The sequence below is a fragment of the Canis lupus genome, chromosome 28 (genome assembly GCF_048164855.1).
Source record: "Canis lupus baileyi chromosome 28, mCanLup2.hap1, whole genome shotgun sequence".
NCBI lineage: Eukaryota > Metazoa > Chordata > Mammalia > Carnivora > Canidae > Canis > Canis lupus.
In genome coordinates, this window is record NC_132865.1 from 32,651,816 (window position 1) to 32,675,200 (window position 23,385).

The 23,385-nt window shown below is 38.3% G+C and overlaps 1 protein-coding gene across 4 annotated transcripts in view; it reads left to right on the forward strand.

Moving 5' to 3' along the window:
- CYP7A1 (cytochrome P450 family 7 subfamily A member 1) overlaps positions 1 to 21,832 on the forward strand; it is a 35,922-nt gene extending 14,090 nt beyond the window's left edge. Inside the window, exons 1-6 of one of the 4 annotated variants that reach the window (XM_072804550.1) lie at positions 2,481 to 2,606; positions 5,442 to 5,682; positions 6,498 to 7,075; positions 8,862 to 8,992; positions 10,616 to 10,791; positions 11,611 to 13,534. In XM_072804550.1, coding sequence (XP_072660651.1) covers positions 2,536 to 2,606; positions 5,442 to 5,682; positions 6,498 to 7,075; positions 8,862 to 8,992; positions 10,616 to 10,791; positions 11,611 to 11,910 — 1,497 coding nt within the window. In that variant the 5' untranslated portion in view covers positions 2,481 to 2,535 and the 3' untranslated portion in view covers positions 11,911 to 13,534. Of the gene's footprint in view, positions 1 to 2,480; positions 2,607 to 3,120; positions 3,278 to 5,441; positions 5,683 to 6,497; positions 7,076 to 8,861; positions 8,993 to 10,615; positions 10,792 to 11,610; positions 13,535 to 21,105 lie in introns of those variants that run through there. The other 3 variants (XM_072804553.1, XM_072804549.1, XM_072804552.1) reach the window with 3 other exon arrangements.
- The last annotated feature ends 1,553 nt before the right edge of the window (positions 21,833 to 23,385 follow it).

Here is a 23,385-nt window from a genome sequence, read left to right on the forward strand (position 1 = left end):
CACTGCAGTGGAAACCCCACAGGATCAGGGTTCATGGCTGCTTTGTTTACCACTATATCCCCAGTTTTGCTGAGTGCTTGACACAAGTAGTAGATTCTCAGTGTGAGTATATGAGTTTGGAGACAGAAGGGGAGCGGGAGAAAACAAAACTTCACATTTTGAAACAGTGGAGAATAAAAAAGCAAAAAAAGGACTTTCTGACTCAGCTAGCATTTATTTAATGCCTGGTACTCTGAACACCATGCTGAACACACTGGGATTTTCCTAAAATCCATGCATGAAACTTTATACCCTTGTTTCATCAGGGAATCTTTTAGGTATTTCCATGAAGCCTACTAAGAGTTTTGACAACTGCAACAAGCATCTCCATTCCCGCTCATCAGATTAGAAGCAGAATTTAGGGGTGTAATGATGCCATTTGTGGACATGTGACAACAACAAGAAGAGACATCCTCAGAAGGAACACATAAACCATATATAATAAAAATATGAGTACTGATATTCAAGTCATTGCTTTCCCTCGGCCAACTGAAAGAAATTGTATGGGTATATTTCCTGGGCTTGTATTGTATAGAAGAGGGATAGTAAGTGAAGGAGTTAAAAGAATAGATCAGGGTAAAGGAAACTGAGATAAATACTGACTAGGTTGTATTTGAAAGGAGTTTGTAGGGTTCTGAGAGGTAGTGGGGAAGACAAAAGTTTTCCCAGGGTTGTGAACATATTTCCCCTTCACTGTTTGGAAATCTTTAATTTTCACATAATTATAGATTCACAGGAAGTTGCAAGATGATACTTAGAGGTCCCATGCCCCGTTTCCTCTAGGTATTTTGTTTTCATTTGTTTGCTTGAGAGGTGACTCTAAGGCGTTAAATTGTTCAGATAGGAGGTTGGTGCTTCCTCTAACTGTGATATCCTGCCTATAAAGGTTTAGCCTTCAGAGTCATAGAGAAAACAGAATAATTCAAAAAAGCACATCACTCTAAATGCATTTAACATGCACAAAGCCCCCCAAAAAGCCTAAGTCAATCAAGAAATCTATATACTGCCATACAATGGTTGATATTGATTATGATCATAAATCATACACACACACACACACACACACACATACCCACACACACACAGATTTGTGGTCTCTGTTTAAGGAGGCAAAAAAAAAAAAAAAAAACATGAGATAATTCTATGGGTTCTATGGCCAAAATCTGGAAACAAACCAAATGTCCATCAGTAGGGAGTCAGTTAATTGAGTTAGTCAATGGAAGACTATACACACATTAAAAGTAAAGAGATATATACAATATGTAAAAAAAATTTTTTCTCTTCCTCTCTCTCTCTCCCTCTCACAGGAAATGTCCATAATGTGGTATTCATTTTTTTAATGCTATTGAACAAAAAACGTATTCAATATAAGCCATCTCTGAGTATGACTCACCAACTATATCTATGTTGTCAAATCCAGGGTTTCTTTGTCATCTTTCTTGACCTCGAAGAAGCATGTGATACAGTTAACCACTCATTTTCAAATGCATTCTCCTCTTGCTTTTTGTGACACCATATTCTCTTGGTTTTCTTTCTGGTTCTTCCTTACCTATCTTCTCTTTTCCTGCTCCCCTACTGACCTCAATAAATGGAGTGCTTTGTGGCTTGGTGTTGGACTCTATTCTATTTTCCTGAGCTTTATTGTCTCCCTTGGTGATCTTTTCAGGTCTTTTGGCTTTAAAAAACAACCAAATGCTAAAGACTTAAGTCTATTTCCAACCTGGTTTTTCTTCCTAGCTTCAGATTCTTTTACATTCAATTGTCAACTTGACAACACACAACAATCTACAGAGCTAAAGATTGTATTTTGACCTGTTGCCCCCCAAAATCTGTCTTTCCCTACTCTAAAGCATCACTGTATATGAACTAGCTCTTGTCTACCTCAAGCTCTTATATATTGTAACCAAGTTTCCCCTTACTGCCTCTGCTCTGATCTATCTTACTTTTTTTCTGGTTCTTAGACACTTCAAGTTCATCCTTGACTCAGGACCTTTGCATTTGGTGTTTCCTCTTCCTAGAATTCTCTTCCTTCTGATTTTCACTTAATCGCTTCTTGCCATTCAGATCTTAAATGTCACCTCCTCAAAGAGCTCTTCCCTGAATATCATATTTCTAAAGTTGCTCTCATCCCCAATACTCTCTACACCATGTTTTACTTTATTCATAGCACTTATATTTTAGTATCTATCTACTGAAATAGAATCTCCATTAGAGTAGGAAATTTGTCCGTTTTGTTAAAAAATACCTTTGAAGAATTCTTGGCACAGAATAGATGCTCAAGTAAGTATATGCGTACATTGAAATAAAATTTAGAAGGATACATACCATACAGTTAACAGTTGTCGACTCTGAGTGGCGAGTAGTAGGGGAAGTTAATTATAAATTGACTTTCACTTTCTACCGAGATATGTTTCAGTTAGTCTTAAATTTTTTGAAATGAAATTGTATTACTGTAACTATTAGAAAAATTAATAAACATGTTTTCAATTAGCAAAAATGGATAAATGGATGCTTAAACTGTTTAATTGGAAGATGAACTTATGTGGATACTTTCTTGAGAATGTTAGGTAAGTAATGTGTTACTATATATAGTAAAATATCTATGATTTTGTAAAAGCGCTGAAACATGAGGCAGCAGAAACATTTCACCTAGTTCTTTCCTTTGAACTTGAACCACCATGTCTCTTGTTAATCATTTAAATTGATTTCTTCTTCAAAAGGTAACAAGATCCAACCATTAGCTTGATGATAAAGTATGCTTATTTTTCTTTAAGTTATTATATTTTACATTGCTATTTGATATGTTCATCCTGAACACTTTTATATTTTGTCCTTTTTATAAGCACACTAAACTTGAGATATTAGCTGTTGTTACCAGTTCTGAATGCTAAGTCAGCATATGTTTGAGAGACCTTCAACTTATCAAGTATTGCAGGTCTCTGATTGTTTTGGAACCTCTTCTGATACCTGTGGACTTAGTTCAAGGCCAGTTATTTTTTTTTCTAATAGAATGAACAAATGGTTAATTGTTTGTTTTGGTCACTCAAATGTAGGATCGTACCTTATATAAAAGTCTAGCTGGAGTCTCTCTTCAGTGATATCTTTACCTCTCTATTCAGAGATTCTCTTCTTTAAAAGTTTTGCATTAGATTTGCAAAATGATGACCATATCTTTGATCTGGGGGATTGTTGTAGCAGTATGCTGTTGTTTATGGCTTATTTTTGGAATGAGGAGAAGGTAAGGAAAGTTTTACCTTTAAACTGCATTTTAATTCATTTAATGTTCTTTTACCTTCATTGTTATATATCATAAATTTGGTGTTCTGTAACACTCACTAGCATTTTTAACCTAAAAAGCTTTAAATTGAAAATGTAATTTAGAGATGTATTTTTAAAAATATTTTATTTATTTATTCATGAGAGACACACAGAGAGGCAGAGACATAGGCAGAGGGAAAAGCAGGTTCCCCAAGCCTGATGTGGGACTCAATCCCAGGACCCCTGGATCATGACCTGAGTCAAAGGCAGATGCACAACTGCTGAGCTACCCAGGTGCCTCTTATTTAAAGATTTAAAGTGGTTTCTGGGATGCCTGGGTGGCTCAGAAATTGAGCATCTGCCTTCGACTCAGGTCATGATCCCGGGGTCCTGAGATCGAGTCCTGAATCGGGCTCCCTGACAGGAGCCTACTTCTCCCTCTGCCTATGTCTCTGCCTTTCTCTCTCTGTGTCTCATGAATAAATAAAATCTTAAAAAAAATAAAAGTGGTATTTTATTATATCTAAGAAAAGATAGAATGATAGTGATTCCCTTTTAGTATTGACATACCCATGGTCATGAGAAAATGTACACAATTATACAGAAATTTTATAAGGTTTCTGTGTATGTTTCTGGGCGGATTTAAAGATGAAGTCTGGATTAGTAAGGATACAAGTGGTATGTGGGATCTGCAGTGGAAAGGGTTTTTTTGTAGCACGAGGATTAAATAGATGCTCTGACTAAATGAATGTTCTCTTCTCAGCTAGTTCTTATGTGTTGTATAGACTCAGTCTAGGTTTGGATAAGAGCCACAGAGCCTGCTTTGATCCTCCTATTACCTTCTTCTCATTAATGGTAATCAACCATGGTAAATTGGGAAACTGCTAAATGTATATAGCATCACTTTTATTTATATGTCATTTATTTATAACTGGTTCAGTAATACAAGAAATACAAATAGAGTCACTTACATAGCCAATACTTATTTACCTTCTGATGAGCTCAAAGAGCATTTGGGAGATGGGCTTGTAAGTATTCTGTTGTCAACCTCTAAAAGATAGACTTACCCACAGCATATCTTTAGTTATGAAGATTGCTATGTGTTGACTCTCTTTTACAAGTTTGTGTGTCCGTGTGTGTGTGTGTGTGTGTGTGTGCATGCGCGCATGCTCTAAGGTATTTTAATTCAGGCCTGGTAATTTCTAGTTATAGTTAACCTTACTTATCATTGAACTAATAAAGTGAAACTAATTATTTTATGCTAAGTAGTTCTGTCAAGAGGGAAGGAGTTTATGTTGAAAAATTAATGCTTATGTTATTCAATAAAAACATTTAAAATAGCATGAAGGACTGTGTGTCAACTATACTTCAATAAAAAAGAGACAACAGGTAGCATGAATGCTGAATCACAGTTGATCCTATCAATACTTACTTTACTTAATTTCATTTTATACTAAGCTAATTTCTCAAATGAGATTCTTCTTATCTTCAACTATCATTATAGAATAATAATAGCATTAAACTGGGGCACCTGGGTGGTGGTTACGCGCCTGCCTTCAGCTCAGGTTGTGATCCTGGGGTCATGGGATCCAGCCCCACAGCAGGCTCCTTGCTCAGTAGGGAGCCTACCACCCTCCCCAACCATGCTCTCTCTCACTCTCTCTCAAACAGATAAATAAAATCTTTTAAACATTCTTTAAACTATGAAGATTTTGAAAACTTCAATTTTGCCATCTTCCCTGCAATTCAGTATTCTATATCTTTAAATAATCAAAACATTTTGAGATAGGCAAATGATGGCTGGGAAAAATATAAACACTAGAATGTACTGAGAGGAAGAATCTTGTTGGCTTTTTTGATCTTTTTGTCCTCATCATTGGGAAAAGGGATGGTCACATAGCCGACATTCAATAAGTGTTTGTGGAATGCATGGATGGATGGATGGATTTAGCAATTATTTTGATCAACATACTAGGTTAATATAATTCATTATTTTAGGAAAAGAGCAGGGCCCCATCAACAAAAAAACTATAACTGTAGAGTTTTGAAGTTTGAAGTCAGTAGTAAAAGTTTTAAAAAGTTTAAAAGGTATAAATAAAAAAATGTATAATTTCCTATATCTATCATATGTTTATGTCTTACAGACAAATGGGTGAACCACCGCTGGAGAATGGGTTGATTCCATACCTGGGATGTGCTTTGAAATTTGGTGCCAATCCTCTCGAGTTCCTGAGAGCAAATCAAAGGAAATATGGTCATGTTTTTACCTGCAGATTGATGGGAAACTATGTCCACTTCATCACAAATCCCTTGTCATACCAGAAAGTGTTGTGCCATGGAAAATACTTGGATTGGAAAAAGTTTCACTTTACTACTTCTGCAAAGGTAACCAGTTTCTCATTTATACAGCATTCTTCTTGTTTTTTACTTTTTAGTATGTCAGTCTACTTAGCATTTTGATGTACTTAGAGTTAAAAATAGAGATGTTGAATAGAGTTACCCTTCCATGGAGATCCTTAGAAACACGATAAATCCAATTAGACATAACCTCTTGGTACTAATTGTTTCAAAAGTCAAAATAGGTATAGATTTGTTATTTCTTAATCACCTAGAGTGCAATAAAAATGAAATATTTTACTGAGCCAGATGGCACCCCATCAGTAAAATAGGTACAAACTCCTTCATGTCAGTGACATCTACATAACTCCCAGAGCACATGTGGTAGAAACTTATCACTGAATAATTGTTTTACCACACCTAGGCCACAAAATTGTTTATTTTGGTAAGCAACTGTATATTTAGTGAGTCTCTGCAAGGAAATATTAGACATGGTCTCGGCTCTAAGTAGATGAAAGCCTGGTTAAAGTTCATCTACAAAAAATATGGAAGACATGGTGGTTAAGACAAATTTGGATTAGTATCAAATTAACATGCCAATAGATGCAGTAGTATAAGAAAAGTAAGAAATGGACAATTTGTGTGGTTGAGGGAAGTTTCACCGAAGAGTTGGAATTTCAACTTGGCCTTCCAGGAAGAGTAGGATTTGGCCATTTAATTTGAAGACTGCTATGAAATTGTAGGTTTTCCTGCCTTACTTTTAACAAGTAGAGAATCCTGAAAGTATACAATCTGTTTTTCAGCCATTTTCTAGCACTGTATCAGGTTTAATCTCTTTTTTCACACATTTCATGTATTCTCAGGCATTTGGGCACAGAAGCATTGACCCGAGTGATGGAAATACCACTGAAAATATAAATAAAACTTTCATCAAAACCCTGCAGGGCGATGCCTTGAATTCCCTCACAGAAGCCATGATGGAAAACCTCCAACTTGTCATGAGATGTCCCCTGGTATCTAAATCAAAGACTCCTGCCTGGGTGACGGAAGGGATGTATTCCTTCTGTTACCGAGTGATGTTTGAAGCTGGGTATTTAACTCTCTTTGGCAAAGATCTTACAGGGCAAGATGCACAAAAAGGACTTATTCTGAATAACCTTGACCACTTCAAGGAATTTGACAAAATCTTTCCTGCTCTGGTAGCAGGCCTCCCCATTCATGTGTTCAAGACGGCACACCACGCTAGGGAAAAGCTGGCAGAGGGCTTGAGGCATGAGAACCTTGGAAAGAGAGACCACATCTCGGAACTGGTCAGGTTTCTGAATGACATGCTTTCCACTTTAGATGACATGGATAAGGCTAAGACGCACCTCGCTATCCTCTGGGCATCACAAGCAAACACTATTCCAGCGACCTTCTGGAGCTTATTTCAAATGATTAGGTAACTAGCAATTTATCCATTTATTTTTTTATTTTAATGGAAAGTAGAAAAGCTACTATTTTAACAAAAAAAAATAGAGGCATGGTACTTTCTCATGCTATCAATCAAGAGTGTGACATTGACTTTATAAGTGTTTAATACGTATCAGCTCTTCCAATCCTCACAAAAGCATAAACAACTATGACTAGTACACACATCTTGTGGAAGCAGAGAACTTTCCAGGGGGAAGGATGCACTGCAGAGGGTCAGTTCAGGCTGCCTGGGCCCAGAACCCTTGCTTTCAACCCCAGGCTGTTCCTCATGATGCCTACTTATGTTGATGAATTCTGTCTTCATAATCATAAAAATGTATTTAAGTGATTCTGACTTGTGGACAGTGAGAGATCGGAGTCTATGCCTTAGTCCTTTGTGCATTAACAGTTTGTTTCCACTGCATTAGTAACTTCTGTTTTAGTGTTTATTTGATCAACTATGATAGCTATGGACCAATCCTATTAATATTGATTATCATTGATGGGTTTAGCTAGATTTCGCCTTTAAAATGTATGTAACAAAAACACTATATGTAACATATACTTTACATGATTTTGTTTAAAACTGTTAGTCTGTTGGAAATTGGACATTCAAATGGTTTAATTATTCCAGTTAAATTGGGTGTTTAGTGTCACATGGACACAAAATTACTGTTTTGTAGCATTGGGAATGCCAAATTTCCACTGATAGCTGGTAACCGTATGTCTTTAATATAAAAAATACTTAAGGGCACCTGGATGACCCAGTTGGTTAAGCGTCCAACTCTTGATTTCAGCTCAGGTCATGATCTCAGGGTTGTGAGATCACATCAGGCTCTGCCCTGGGCATGAAGCCTACTCAAGATTCTCTCTTCCTCTGCCCCTCCCATCCCATGCACATGTCCATGCGTGCACGCGCTCTCTCTCTCTGTCTCAAAAAAACTGTATTAACAATTTCAGATATAAAAACCCATTACTAATCTATCTCAAATGTTAAATGTCTTCCAAAGTCTTTACTTGAAAGACCTCCATCTAGAATAAATTCATATATTTACAGTAAGGTTACAACATCAATGTAATATTATAGGGGTAACAGTAGCCATTTTATGACAATCAGACAGATACCTATCAGTCAAACATTTCTGAGAATTTACTGCAATCATGTTATATAGATCCGTTCCCATGGCACTAAGGATCCAGTAAATGTCCATGTACTAAAACGAAGTAGCATTCATTTTACAAGTTAAAGTGTTAGAATAGGAAATTATAATATGAATGGAAAAGCTGTTGTTCTACCTGAAATCATGGGATTTTAAGAGTAAATTTGATACCATTTGCAATTTAGGTGATAATTTACGTACATGCAATTTTCTTTTTCAACTGCTATGTACTGTCAAATTTGACCATTTAATCCTTATTAGAAACATTTATTTATAAAAGTATGGCCAAAGTTTTACTTTTGTGTTGCAAAGCCTTTGAAGGCAACAATTCTCACTAATATCCAAGGACTTAAACACAATTACAAAACACGGTAAAAGGTGATTGGGGAATGTCCTTTTCCCCATCTTCTCTGGTATCTTGACCCCTAGTTAAAAGGAGAGGAAAACTTCTATCTGTTTGCAGATCTTTTGATATAGAAAACATTATATATATATATATATATATATATATATATATATTATTTTCTTTTCAAGGGCTAACTCGCTATGATTTATATATATATATATATATATATATATATATATATATATCTTTTCTTTTCTCCACTTTGTTAGGAGCCCTGAAGCAATGAAAGCAGCTACTGAAGAAGTGAATAAAACACTAGAGAATGCTGGCCAAAAAATCAGCCTTGATGGCAGTCCTATTTGTCTGAATCAAATGCAACTGAATGACATGCCAGTGCTAGGTATGCTTACTATGTTCCATTTCATTTACTGTGTCTCACAAGTAGTAATCGTCAATCTATATTATGCACTTACTGGTAGCATTAAGCTAAGTATTTCATATGTGTTGTCCTGTTTGATCCTCACAGCAATCCTATGACTGGGGCCAAGTTTCTATAGAATAGGTCAGGAAATTGACATTGAAAAGTGAAGTTTGTACCTGGGCTGGAATGGTGGAATGAGATTCAGGGTTAATGTGGGACTCCTGACCCTACATTCTCAAATGCTTCTCTGCCCTGTCTTACTCTATCTCATTTCTTATTACTCTTACTACTAATGTTATGATTAATGGGAGCATATTACTCATTTTCATGAAATAAAGGAGGAAAAAGTTCCATCAAGAAACCACAATTTGGGCAGCTCGAGTGGCTCAGCGGTTTAGCGCTAACTTCAGCTCAGGGCGTGACCCTGGAAACACAGGATCGAGTCCCACGTTGGGCTCCCTGTGTGGAGCCTGCTTCTCCCTCTGCCTGTGTCTCTGCCTCTATCTCTCTCTCTCTCTCTCTGTCTCTCTCTCTGTCTCTCTCTCTCTGTCTCTCATGAATAAATAAATAAAATCTTAAAAAAAAAAGAAAGAAACTACAATTAGCTGCCTGGGTTGAGTGATGGGATTGAAGGCTATTTTACATTTCTTATTTCTGCTTCTCTGTGTTTTATAGAAATATAAAAGTACTTTATTTTTATAGTGATAAAGAGTATTCTTTTTGTTTTTGTTATTTTTCTCTTGAGGAAAAAACCCAGTATGTGTTGTTAGGGGTAGCAGGTCTTACTGGAAAGGATCATGAGGCAAGAAGCATAGGTTCTATGTTGGGTTCTGCCTGCCATGGGTGACCCCAAACACATCACTTCATTTGGGGCGGGGGGGACTTGCTGTTCTCATTTGTAAAATAAAGGGCTAACTTGCTATGATGTTACACACAATCACATGATGAACACCTAAAACATGATAGTTAAAAGGACAGGGGCCAGAAGGTCAGGCTAGACCTGCTTATTGGATTTGCCTATTTTAGCTATTTGGAGGGTGATTCTTTTTGTCCCTTTATATCTTTACCAGGCACCAGGGCATTATCATACAACATCAGTTAGTGTAATTATAAAAATGGGTTCTTGGAAACACTGAACTGAAGCGGCATTAAACATCTGGAAAAATATTTCTATATGAAAATGTTATCAGTATATTAAATCTCACAAGTAATAAACTTTGAATAATTCACATAAAAGTGATTTACTGATTTTTCTAATTATATTAGATGTCCAGTGTCACGCAGAAATAAGATTATTTTTCCATAAAATTTTAAAAGTCTAGTTGCCGTTGATGACCAAAAGATTATATCTTTACCAAATGATTATTATAAACTCGGATTATCAGATTAAAAGCTACTTCAGACACAACTGAATCATTGATTACATCATAGCGGCAATAAAAAATATTGGGGGAAGTTTTATCGGGCCAGCTTCCCCTAGTTTATCCAGCTTGTGTTATAGGCTGCTAGTAGTATTTCAGATTCCATATTATGAAGCCTTTAAATACTTGATTTGTTCTTCCTTTCCTCCTTCCTCCTGTTTCTTCCTTTAAAAATATCTAGATAGCCTCATCAAGGAGTCTCTGAGGCTTTCCAGTGCCTCCCTGAACATCCGGACTGCTACAGAGGATTTTACTTTGCACCTCCAGGACAGTTCCTATAACATCCGCAAAGATGACATCATAGCTTTTTATCCGCAGTTAGTGCATTTAGATCCAGAAATCTACCCAGACCCTTTGGTAAGTGACTTTTCATCAAAGTTCAATATCCAGATGATGTCTACCCAGATGGAAATAAAGAGGAAATTTACCAGGGTGCGCCTGAGTGGCTCAGTTGGTTAGATGTTGGGCTCTTGGTTTTGGCTCAGTTCCTGACCTCATGGGTCATGAGATCAAGCCCCATGGGTTGGGTGCCGTGCTTTGCCGGAAGTCCGTTTAAGATTATGTCTCTCTTTCTTCCTCTGTCCCTTTCCCCACAATGCACTTTCTCTCTCTAATAAATCAATCCATCAATCTTTAGGCAAAATACAGAGGAAATATACCATTGCAGAACTGATTTAACTATTGAAGCCATAAGCATTGTCTTCTTAATAATGTCCAATATTCATGTATTTTGGAAAGCCTGGATGATGGCCTGAATTTGAAAATTCGTGATACTTGTCTTCATATCATCTCTGCTAAATTATGTTTACAATCATGATAATAAAGCTGCAGCCTTTCTTTTTCCTTAACAACTGCCTGCTCCCAAATCCAGGAAATTAGTGGCTAATATACTGACTCTTCCAGTTTCTAATCTGAACTCTTCCTTCTTGTTCTGCCTAATGGAGGAACTAGTCACCCAGGCAGGATGGAAGGTATTATAAAGCATTTTCTGTTCCCATCCATTCTTGTCAAGTTCCTATTCCTTATTATCTTCTGAGTCAAGGTGGGGAATTTTCTAAATTACCAATAGATTGGATTAAAAAAGAAAATTACTCTTTGGAGCATCCAGATCAAGAAACAGATAAATTCATTTTAAAACTAGCTTATAGATTTGTTTTCTTTGTATTTTTATTGCAGACTTTTAAATATGATCGGTATCTTGATGAAAATGGGAAGACAAAGACCACCTTCTATAGTAACGGAATCAAGTTAAAGTATTACTACATGCCTTTTGGGTCAGGAGCGACAATGTGTCCTGGAAGATTATTTGCTGTCCAGGAAATCAAGCAGTTTTTGATTCTGATGCTTTCCTATTTTGAACTAGAGCTTGTAGAGAGCCAAGTCAAATGTCCCCCTTTGGACCAGTCCCGTGCAGGCTTAGGCATTTTACCACCATTAAATGATATCGAGTTTAAATATAAATTCAAACATTTGTGAACATATAATTGGAAGCAGAGGACATGAGATGATGTTACCAGTCTGCAGAACACCATCATGTATCTGTCCCTTTGGACAGTGGCCTTTGGTGGTGGTGGCACTGAGTTACCAGGGGTCCAGCTCTACACATGGATGCTTGCTTCTGAATCTTAACATTTTGGTGACTGTTTCCAGATGCTATCTCAGACTGTGCTAGTGAAAAAAACCTAGATTCTAGAAGCACAATAATTTCTTTTCATTTGAATAAGTCCATGAATGTTCATCTAACCAGGCAGCGAAGTTCATTATTTTCAGAGGAAAAATTCTTTGTTTTTTTTTTTCCCCACAGTGAAGATATTCTGATTGGCAAAAGTTTTTATTTTTTTTCCTAAGGAAACAGCTTTATTTTTATAAAAACCACCCATTAATTATGAAAAAGGTAAAAATTCACGTTTTAGTGAAACCATATGAGTTTTTTTTTGAATAGATATATCTTTTTTTTTCTTTTTTAGAACATAGCCCTCTTATTGTCCAGCACCTGTGACAGTTTCATGTCTCTCTAAAGAAGGCAGGAAGCTTAGAGCACTATTAGCCCTTTCAAAGGAAAAGGAGTGGGTAGGCACACCCAGAAGTCAGTGACTCTCTTAACACTTGGGAATGTGCTACTAGTACAACCAAGCCCACGCCCAACATACTCCCTACCAGTCAAATGTAGATATATATTATAAAGGATGTTTTAAATGATTTTAATCATGCTTTTTAATAAAAAGAAAATGTTTTTCAGCTTTCCCTATATGTGGTATTTAGGGCTTTTCAAATGGTGACATTTATGTTCTGAAAATATTAAAGATGTTTTTAATATATTCTCTTTATCCTTTAATGTATTTTTGCTGGAAACTCTAATGTCTACATCAGGTTGCAACTATCTTACCTATATTTTCATAAGATTCTATATTAATGAGAAGATTTTTTTCAGACAATGCGGTTTTTTTCTGGTACTACGAAACATGCATCAATAAAGAGAACATAGCTCTTGTGTGATATCTTTTAAAATGAAAATGACCATTTGAAAGCCTTGGATATGAAACATACAAAGAGTTTGTTAAATGGAGCTAGAATTGCCTTATTTAAATACTTTTTATCTTTAAATGACTTGTAGATGAAGGAAATATAATTGAAGGCTATATAGTAGTGTTTAACCACTATGCATAACAGTGCTTTGGTAAAATATTTTAAACATTGGAGTTATCAGCTATACTATTTTTATTGATATTTCTGTATGTATATATATATATATTTTTTTTTTTTTTTTGAGAGAGAGAGAGAGAGAGGGACAGAGCAAGCACACATTGCGGGTGGGGAGGAAGAGTAGAGGGAAAAGGAAAGAAAGAATCTCAAGCAGTCTCCACACCCAGTGTGGAGCCTCACACGGGGCTTGATCTCATGACCCCGAGATCACAACCTGAGCTGAAATCAAGAGTCCAACTGTTGACTGAGCCACCAGGAACCTCTTATGTATGTATTTATATGTAAATTATCTTTTCCTTTTTCCTTGTATACAAATACTAAGAAAATATTGTAACATTTGATAATTTTGAAATGATTCACATTTCAGAAATAAAAATATAAATGTGTATATTTTAAATTCTTAAATATTCAGAATGTTTAAAGCATTCACCTAGTGACAGTTGCAACAATTTTGTTCATTATTCATCTCTTAGAAAAATTAAAATATCCATTCACTCAAAAATCTCCTCCATGTTTCATAAAGGTCATTGAAGATTCTTAATCTTGCTATTTAATATTACCGTGGAATTGTCTCTTATGTAGGCTATTTTATATACTAAGAAAATCAAAGTTATTTGGATATGGTGCACGATGAACAAAATTCCATTTTATACCAAATTGTTTTAAACTAAATTTTTAATTGTGGTTCCCTAAGCATTGTGGATGGGTCTTATACATATTACTGCACCTTTATTCTGATAGAGCAAGGGTCGGCAATTGATACAACTGCAGGCCAAAAGTGCCTCTCCACCTGTTGTTTTTTTTTTTTTTTTAATGGGTTGAAAGCTAAGAATGGTTTTTTACATCTTTAAGTGGTTGTGAGAAAATCAAAAGAATACTTTGTGACATATGAAAATTACATGAAATTCAGATTTCCATGTCCACAAGTGAAGTTTTACTGCACCATGGGCCCCAGCCCATCTGTGTTCCTGTTTGGGCTGCTCTTGCAATGCAGGTGCAGAGCTAAAGTACTTGCAACAGACCCTGTGGTTGCAAAGTTTCAAATATGTATTAAGTTGTAAAGCCTAAAAGAGATATATTAGTAGCTAAATGTATTCAGGGTTACTGCAGTCCAGATTCAAACTTGAACACTACTTGCACAATCTCATTTGATCCTCAGAACAGTCCTGTGAGGTGCTTGTTACTATTAGCTGTACATGACAGAGGAGAGAAAGGTTAAGTCACTGACCCAAGGTTACAGTGCTGGCAAATGGCAGAGCATTGGAATCCAAGTTGTTACCACTCCAGAGCCAGCGTTTTTCACCTTATGTCAAGTCCAAGTGACAGGCTGTCTTTTTAAACTCAGGTCATTGAAGGTAGGCCACAGTAAACAAAATCCATGTTGTCACTTCTGTCCTAAAATCTCCACCTTTCGGGAGTATCACCTGGCCATGCTCAGCTGGTCCGGGGTTACCAGGATACTTGGGACCCCACCTTGCAGTGACTTCAGCTGTGAGCCTGTGAGGTGCTACTGTGTAATCACATAACAATGTTGCTATATTGAATTATGCTCTCCTCCACACTGGAAGGCATTCCTTTGCCTCCCCAGTAGCTTGGACTTATTCACTGTGGTACTTCAGGCTGTTCCTCCTAAGATCAGTTTTAGACATTTTTAAGGTGGTTGGGATTAAGACTTCAGCCTTCATTTCATTTAGTAGGTAGTTGAATGCCAGTATCATACTCACCAGTCCCTTCTCCACATCATCTTGACTTATCCCAGTTCAGAGGCTTAGGCATAGAAAGGGACACCAAGACAACAGCATTGATGTTTCATGGAGCATCAAAACTGCTCTGATTCTTCTAGTCTATGCTCTCACTTTAGCGACAAACTGGCATCTGGTAAAAGAGAATGATTTTGTTAAATAAGTAGCACAGCAAATTATAGGGCAGGCCCAAGGTCTGGAAATCTTCTGTTTGCACAGCAAATGCTGTAGTCATTGAATTAACCAGTATACACTTAATATTATGGACCCTGCTCTCCAAACTAGATGGATTAGGTTTCATAGATTCCATGAGGTCCATTTCTTTATCTATAGGGATATCCATGAACAAAAATAGAAAAATTTAAAATATTCATAAACTTTAACATTACTATATTTTTACAAAATTCCCACCTTTAGGGATGCCTGGGTGGCTCAGTGGTTGAGTGTCTGCCTTTGTCTCAGGTCATGATCCCGGGGTCTGGGATCAAGTCCCACATCGGGCTCCCCAAAGGAAGCCTGCTTCTCACTCTGCCTGTGTCTCTGCCTCTCTGTGTCTCTCATGAATAAATAAATAAAATCTTAAAAAAAATAATTCTCACCTTTATTTGAAAAAGGTATATACCAACAATGTCTGGTATCCTCAACCCCATTTACAAAAGAACCACTTCCCAGTGAAAGTTATGCAACAATCTGCTGTTAAGTTAATTGGAATATAGATGCACCACTTGGTAGCTCTGGAGCCAATTTATCATGGATTAAAAGAAGGACAATTTTAAGAATGAAAGTTTGTGTGAGCAAGTTTCCAAGAGAAGGGAGAGCTTAGAGGAGAAAGCATGATCCCCTCCCTGATGTGCTATTCTGCAGAATTTCAAACGCTAAGAAAAAGGTTAGAGAACAGAGTGAACAACCTCCACTTTCATCCAGATCCACCAATTGTTCACTTTGCTGCGTTTACCTTTCCCAAGAAAGCTGCCTTGAACAGTGATTTGAGTAGGGTTTTCATTTCTAATTATTTTCCTTTTTTAAAAAAGAGTTTACTTATTTACTTGAGAGAGAGCATTAACAGGGGAGGAGCAGAGGGAGAGGGAGAAGCAGGTTCCCCACTGAGCAAGGAGCTCGATCCCAGGACCCTGGGATCATGACCTGGGCGGAAGGCAGATGCTTAACCCACTCATCCACCCAGGCGCCCCTATAATTATCTTCCTTTATAAGTTCCCAATTTTGGCGTTTGATATCTGGTTCCTCTGACCTTTGGGGGGAGAAAGGGATGCGGGAACCAGGCAGTCATTGAGAGTTATTGATTCTCTTCCCACTAGCACTACATCCATACATAATCTTGTTTTACTTTTCTGTCAGGAAAAAAAAGTGAAATTCACTTAAACTCCCCTGGAAACAGAAATATTTTTTTAAGCATAAAAATATATACATGTGGGGAAATCTGCACAGGAAACTATTTTTCTTCAGGAGTTTACTTGGGGTGGGTTGGTGAGAATATGGTCAGGGGGAAGGTCCAGTTTTTTTGGTGCTCTAAGTCACGTGCATCTGTGGAAGGCCGTCCCCGAGGAGGGAGGGCAGGTGTCCTGGGGGGTCGGGCAAGGACACAGGACAATCAGGCGGACTCAGCAGTCAGTTTCTCAGAAATCTGGACCTTCGTGCCTTTACTTCATCACTTCTTTGGAGTGATTCCAGGGAATGCCACCCCAGAAGGGCACTATTTTATTCTCCTCTATAGCTCACCAAAGCTCCTGACTGATGTTTTACACATAGTAGGAGCTCAAATGTTTGAAGCCAGTGGCGAAGTGAATAAACGAAGTAAATGTGTGTGGAGGCACTTTGCTCTCTGGGCGGTGTGTGGGTGGGGTGTCCCTGTTTTTCTTAGTCCAGGCTTCACAAGTTGCAAATGCCTTATTTGGTTGCTTTGCTAGCAGACCTTTCTGCTTCTCTCTATTGATTTCTCACTCTATTAAAATATTGGGAAAGAGTTACACACAGAATTGAGAACACAGCTGGCCTGAGCTCAGGCCCAGATTGCGTGATAAGGCAGGTTCAGTATTTGCTAAGATAAAGCAGAGGCAGAGAGGGTCTCAGGCCTGGGCACAGCTGAGCAGTCTGCCCATGGATCTCAGAGACAGAAAGGTGGCCTCCGAGTGGTGTCAGAGATAGGAAGTGGAACACAGGCTGGGTGGAAACCTAATAGAACTCTTCAGTATTCAATAATGTACCATATTCCTTATATTTATACTTTATATTTATATTTTGTTAATTGAAGTTTCAGAAATTCTCACCCTGCTGAGGGTCTAGGCCGATTTTTGGTGATAATCAGGCCTTTGCTCATAGCACAATGCGGTAACCCATTCATTGTACAGTTTTCTAGGGCCTGCCACTTCTTAAGATTTCTGCTCATGTTATAATTAGGTCAGGCTGCTTGTCTCATAATAATTAAAGCTTATTGCCAAAGAAATAGCATCGAGATATATAACTTCTTTCAATTCAACCGTGTTCAGATAGTTGCAATTCATAAATCGTGTGTTCCAAACATGCACTGTGAATAGGATATTTGGGACTCAGAACATACTTTATTGAAAAAACTATGTTATAAATGGGATTTAAATTCTTAGAGAAACGAACAAAAGCTAATTTAATCTATAACAGCACATGGTCATTCTGTTTTGAATAATTTTGCAGTGCAAAAGGAAAGAGGGGGGAAATGCTGTTGAAATGTGCATATTTTAAACTGAAAACAGATGTCTTAAGTGTATGGGAGATGGAATATGAAGCATCAGAAGAGGTCATCTAGGCACTTTCAAAGGAAAGGCTTTTATAGGAGGTGGTTTAGAATCACAATCTCCAAGTTATGGATACTCACTTATTTTATAGCTGAGGAAAGCAAGAGACAGAAAGTTATTTCTCATTTTATCTCAAAGTTCATCCATTTTATTTACTTTTATTCAGCAATGTCACTAGTGCTGAGAAGGTGGTGGGAGAAGGCTAACGGTGTGTAAAGAAGAATGTGAGAAAATTGGACAGGTCAGTGTATCCATTTTCAAGGCCTGCCATAACAAAATACCACAAAGGAGGAACCAAACCTGCCAACACCATGATCTCAGACATCTTTCTTCCTGGCTTGCAGATGACCATCTTCACCCTGTGTCCTCACACGGTCTTTTTCTGTGCATGCATATCATATCCCTGGTGTATCTTCCTCTTTTTATAAGGAATCGGTCATGTTGGATTAGGGCTCCACCAATATGACCTCATTTAGCCTTAATTATCTCCTTAAAGTTGTATATCCAAACACAGTCACATTCTGAGGAACTGGGCTGCACGATACAAATTTGGCGGGGAACACAATTCAGTCCATACCAGCATGGAAAGTGAGAGAAAGCAAGAAATAAGTTAAAGAGTTGTGTGCTGCCAATGTGACAAGTGAACAAGGCAGGGCATACAGAGCAGTGGTTGGGAAGAAGATGGCTGGGAACTTTGGCTTGGGGATATGGAGTGGGGTACAGGGCTCCTGAATCAGCTTGACCCAGCCTTCTGTGCAAATATGTGCATGGCGGGGGTGTAATTAAGACACCTCAATTCTCACCCCCATGACTTTTACTTTTGCCTTAAGGGCCCAAAATGCCAACACCATCACACACAGGCTCCATGAAGAGTTTTATCCTGTCTTAAACCCCTTGAACAGGAAGCTATCCAAAAGGGTTGTGGCAACCCCCTCCCCCACCCATGAGAACATACTTCCCAGTACCCATTTCACGCATGGCAATCAGATAACAATGGCCAAGGGATTCCTCCTCAGACAGTTATCCAACGCTAACCAAGGAGCTTCCCCACCTAATCGTAGGTCTTTTCCATGTCTCACATGGGAATTTCAGAATGGTTGCTAAGCAGTGACCCCTATATGTCTTCCATTCTTTCCTACTCTAAATGGGAGGGTTTTCTTGCATTTACTCCACTCCTGCTTCACCCTGGTTCATTAGTCCAGTGTGTGTCTTTTTAGTCCATAGATGTCCAGATCAAGAGGAGGCATCTCTGACTTGATGTAGTCTATGCCAGAGATCCTAGACTTTCAGCTGGAATGGGACTGATCATCTTCTAGGGAATCTCCCTTGGGAAGGGGTTGGTAGTGCTCTATGAATGAGAAGAACAATGGAATTGTTAGAGATGGACAGAGGGTGGACTGCTGCAGAGACAATGGTATGGGTCTTCAAATTCTATCTCATTGCTCTCCTCCTAGGTACATGGGTGCCTACCTATCTTGACTTCTCTTGTAGTGAGGTTGGAGCCACATGACTGCGTTAGTTAGCAGAAGGCTAACTGGATGAGGTCTCTAGCACTGTAAGCACTCCCAGCTTGACCTTTAGGAAACTTCTTCAAGACTGGCCACTTGTCTTTTCCCCCGCCATGGTGACTGCAGATCATGCGTTGGAGGCTAGCATGAGATGGACGAGGGCTGCCTGACCCACACCGGGTGTTCCATCAGTGAGAAATTAATCTGCGTCATTATGTGTATGCCATCAAAACATGGGCCTATCCCAGCCTTTCCTAATACTGAAACTGCATCTCTGTTGTTATGTTTTCCTGCTTGTGTACTTCCTTTCCAATCTCCTTTGACATTTGCTTTCATAAAGACTTCTTATCTTAAATTCCAGCCAGTCTCACATGCTAATTCATTCCAAATAGTCCCGTACATACTTTGTTCTCCAAAAGTTTAGGGCAACTTCACAAGATGCTGTTCTGAGGTTTTGTTTCTCAGCTCTCAAACTGCTCCTCTGTGCTACACTCCTGTTCCCCTCAGAACCAAAGTCAAGTAAAAGGGTGGATCAGCTGGGCAGCTGCTCTGATAGCCAACCCATGAGGACCAATGGAAAACACTGACATGCAATAAAGTGAAAAGAATTGTATTTACCAAAATTCCTCTCAGAATACTTTAATCAGTTGTTTGTGGCAAGGGGTAGGAATGAAACCCCCTCAAGGAGCACATTCCTATAATGGCTAGTATCTCCTCAATTGCTTTCGAAGGAAAGAGGTGTGCAACCCTGAGACTGGCTGATTGCTCAAGATGAGGAAGGAGAAGCTAAGAACCACCAGCAACAGCCCCTTCCCCCATTTAGCACTCAGCTCTCTCTGAGAACATAAATAACAGCTTGATTTGATCTGATCCTGACCCTTTCTGCTTCGTGGTCAACATATTCTTTCATTCACTGCAACCCAAAAGTAAAAGAAATAGCATAAATATCTACACATAGTGAGGCCTCTCCCCACTCCTATTACCCAGTGGGTAAGCAGGTAATTGCAGGACTAATAGAGCCACAGAATAAATCTCAGTCTCACCAGGTACCCAGTATTTACATACAGGCAGTGGGTCTGTTAGCAGCTGATGATAACAAATATTGTAACTACCCAGAGTCTATAGCATTCCTGCAATGAGATTGACCCTTTGGAACTCCTGGACTAATCCAACATGCTTTTAGCCTGGCACTTGAGAACAAGGCAAGGTGAAATTATGAAGTGAGGCTTATCTTTGGTGGCTCCTTCCTCATTTTTCTCCACCCATATTTCATTCATGAAAGAGTTAAGAGTTGTTAAGTGCTCAGACTGCCCAGACATGGTGCCAGGAACAGTAATTTATGGAGATGAAAAAGACCCAATCCTGCCCTCAAATAGTTAAGAGTTGAGTTCAACCATTTCAGAAGCCCAGAAAGATAGAACTCCAACAACATGTTTACCTAAGAGTAGATTTAAAATAACATTTTTTTTCGTCTCCTCATATGTAACTTCTGATTTCAGAGCAAAGAGACCCCATCCTATATCAGAGGATTTCAAGTAGCAGATGGATAAAGCTATCTTCCTAAGGTCTTGCAGTCACGCCTGGAGACAAATGTTCTTTGCAGGCTGGCCCTGTTTCAGGGACACGATGATTGCCTCTTCTATCTGACTGCTCACTTACAAAACAAGCTTTTTGCTTATTCATCAATTTTTTTTTTTGTCCTTATCAACCATCATGTGCCATATGAATCCTGCAAAGCAATCCTGGGCCTCAGTGCTCTAAACTAATAACTCTCATTGGATGTCTTCCAATGCTGTCTCATGGTGTTTGGAATTTTGGCAGGAGATACAGGGTCACTAGTTGTTTAGAAAGAATTCACCTTGGTTACTCTTGGTGAAATGATGTAACTATCACTCTATCTTTGGTAAATCAGTTTTTTTTTTCTTTAAGTAGGCTCCATGCTGGGCATGAATTCATGACCTTAAGATTGGGACCTTGAGATCAAGACCTGAGCTGAGACCAAGAGTTGAATGCCTAACTGACTGAGCTACTCAGGCACTCCTGATAAATCAGCTTTGGAATCTAAAGTCACTTAAGGGCAGTGGTAAAGCTGATGGGTAAGAATATAAAAATCCAAAGCCATGCCATATGGGGCAACACACATGCGCGCACACACAAACACACAATTTAAGTAATCTTTTACATCTTATATGTAAAAAGAGCATTTACATCTATATGTAAAGAGAAAAATATTTTCTTTCTTTTTTTTAAGATTTTATTTATTTATTCATCAGAGACACACACAGAGAGAGGCAGAGACATAGACAGAGGGAAAAGCAGGCTTCCTGTGGAGAACCCAATGTGGGACTCAGTCCCAGAACCTCAGGATCACAGGCTGAGCCAAAAGTAGACGCTCAACCACTGAGCCACCCAGGTCCCCAAAAAAAGCATTTTCAAATAATGAAACATCTCCTGACTAGATGGCAAACTTTAAAAATGATCCAAGCCAAAGGACTTTGAGGAGAAATAAGAGAACAGCAAAAACAAACAGATTAAGTAGCCCCTTGGTACTCAGAGTTGTGTTTTTAAGATCATGTAAACTTACAAATAGCACTGCAACATATGATTCCTCTGTAAAATATATCTGCCACAAAGCATTAAAATGTTGATATTGGGCTGATGTTCATGTGTCTGCTCAAAGGTAAGCACCTCACTCCTGTACACAAATATCAGTTGGCATAACTGCAGATTACTAAATGTTATAAATGGTGGAGGGATCCTCCTGGATGCCCAAAGCTGTGATGGTAAATTGTCAAAGGAGGGACTGTCTCATGATTATGGGGCAAAGATTGAAGAAACAGAGGCTGATGACTCACTGATCACATACATCCTTGACTTCTACTGATAAATATGTTAGAGGTTCTTAGCTCAAATTCATGAGTAACTTGTACAAATTAGATGGACAAAACCATATTATAGTATCTCACCACTTCTAAGCTGAATTGATAAATATAAAAAACCTTAATAAACCTGAATGAAAATAATTTGATCATTTTGTAGGAATGTAGGGGAAAGTTTCTGGTCAGAATGTGTTCATTGTGCTAGCTGAGAAGATTACAAATAGATTTCCTGTACACAGACACACACAGATGCATTCACACTTCACACACAGGGATGAAGAAGAAAAAGAAAAAAGAAAAAAAAGTTAAAAAAAGACACTGAAAGTGTCAGGTGGAGAAGGTAGGCTGGGTCATCACCTATGGGTGATTCTCCATACTGCTCAAGCTCATGGAGCCTGTACTATATAGAGTGATCACTCCTCATTAACCAAAAGTTGTCTGCAGAATTCTAGTGAGGTGGATTGACATGACAAAATGGATTTCCTTGAGAGAGGAATTATATGAAGCAGTGAATAAATTTAGAATTTCAAAAAGTATTTGATAAGTTTCAAAAAAATCAATCATGAAATTTTTACAGAAATAATTCTGCTTAAACAGGAATAAAAAACTTGCTTGGAGTAAACCATCAACATAAGCACCACAAATAGCTAAGTGCCCTCGCTAACCACTGGCTTTATTGAGAAATACAAATTCTTTAAAAAAAAAAAAAAAAAAGAAAGAATGCAAATTCTCAATGTAATATCTTGTATGTGAACTGGTGCAGCCACTCTGGAAAACTGTGTGGAGGTTCCTCAAACAGTTAAAAATAGACCTGCCCTACGACCCAGCAATTGCACTGTTGGGGATTTACCCCAAAGATACAGATGCAGTGAAACGCCGGGATACCTGCACCCCGATGTTTATAGCAGCAATGTCCACAATAGCCAAACTGTGGAAGGAGCCTCGGTGTCCATCGAAAGATGAATGGATAAAGAAGATGTGGTCTATGTATACAATGGAATATTACTCAGCATTAGAAATGACAGGTACCCACCATTTGCTTCAACGTGGATGGAACTGGAGGGTATTATGCTGAGTGAAATAAGTCAATCGGAGAAGGACAAACAATGTATGTTCTCATTCATTTGGGGAATATAAATAATAGTGAAAGGGAATATAAGGGAAGGGAGAAGAAATGTGTGGGAAATATCAGAAAGGGAGACAGAACATAAAGACTCCTAACTCTGGGAAGCGAACTGGGGGTGGTAGAAGGGGAGGAGGGGGGGTGGGGGTGAGGGTGACGGGCACTGAGGGGGGCACTTGACAGGATGAGCACTGGGTGTTATTCTGTATG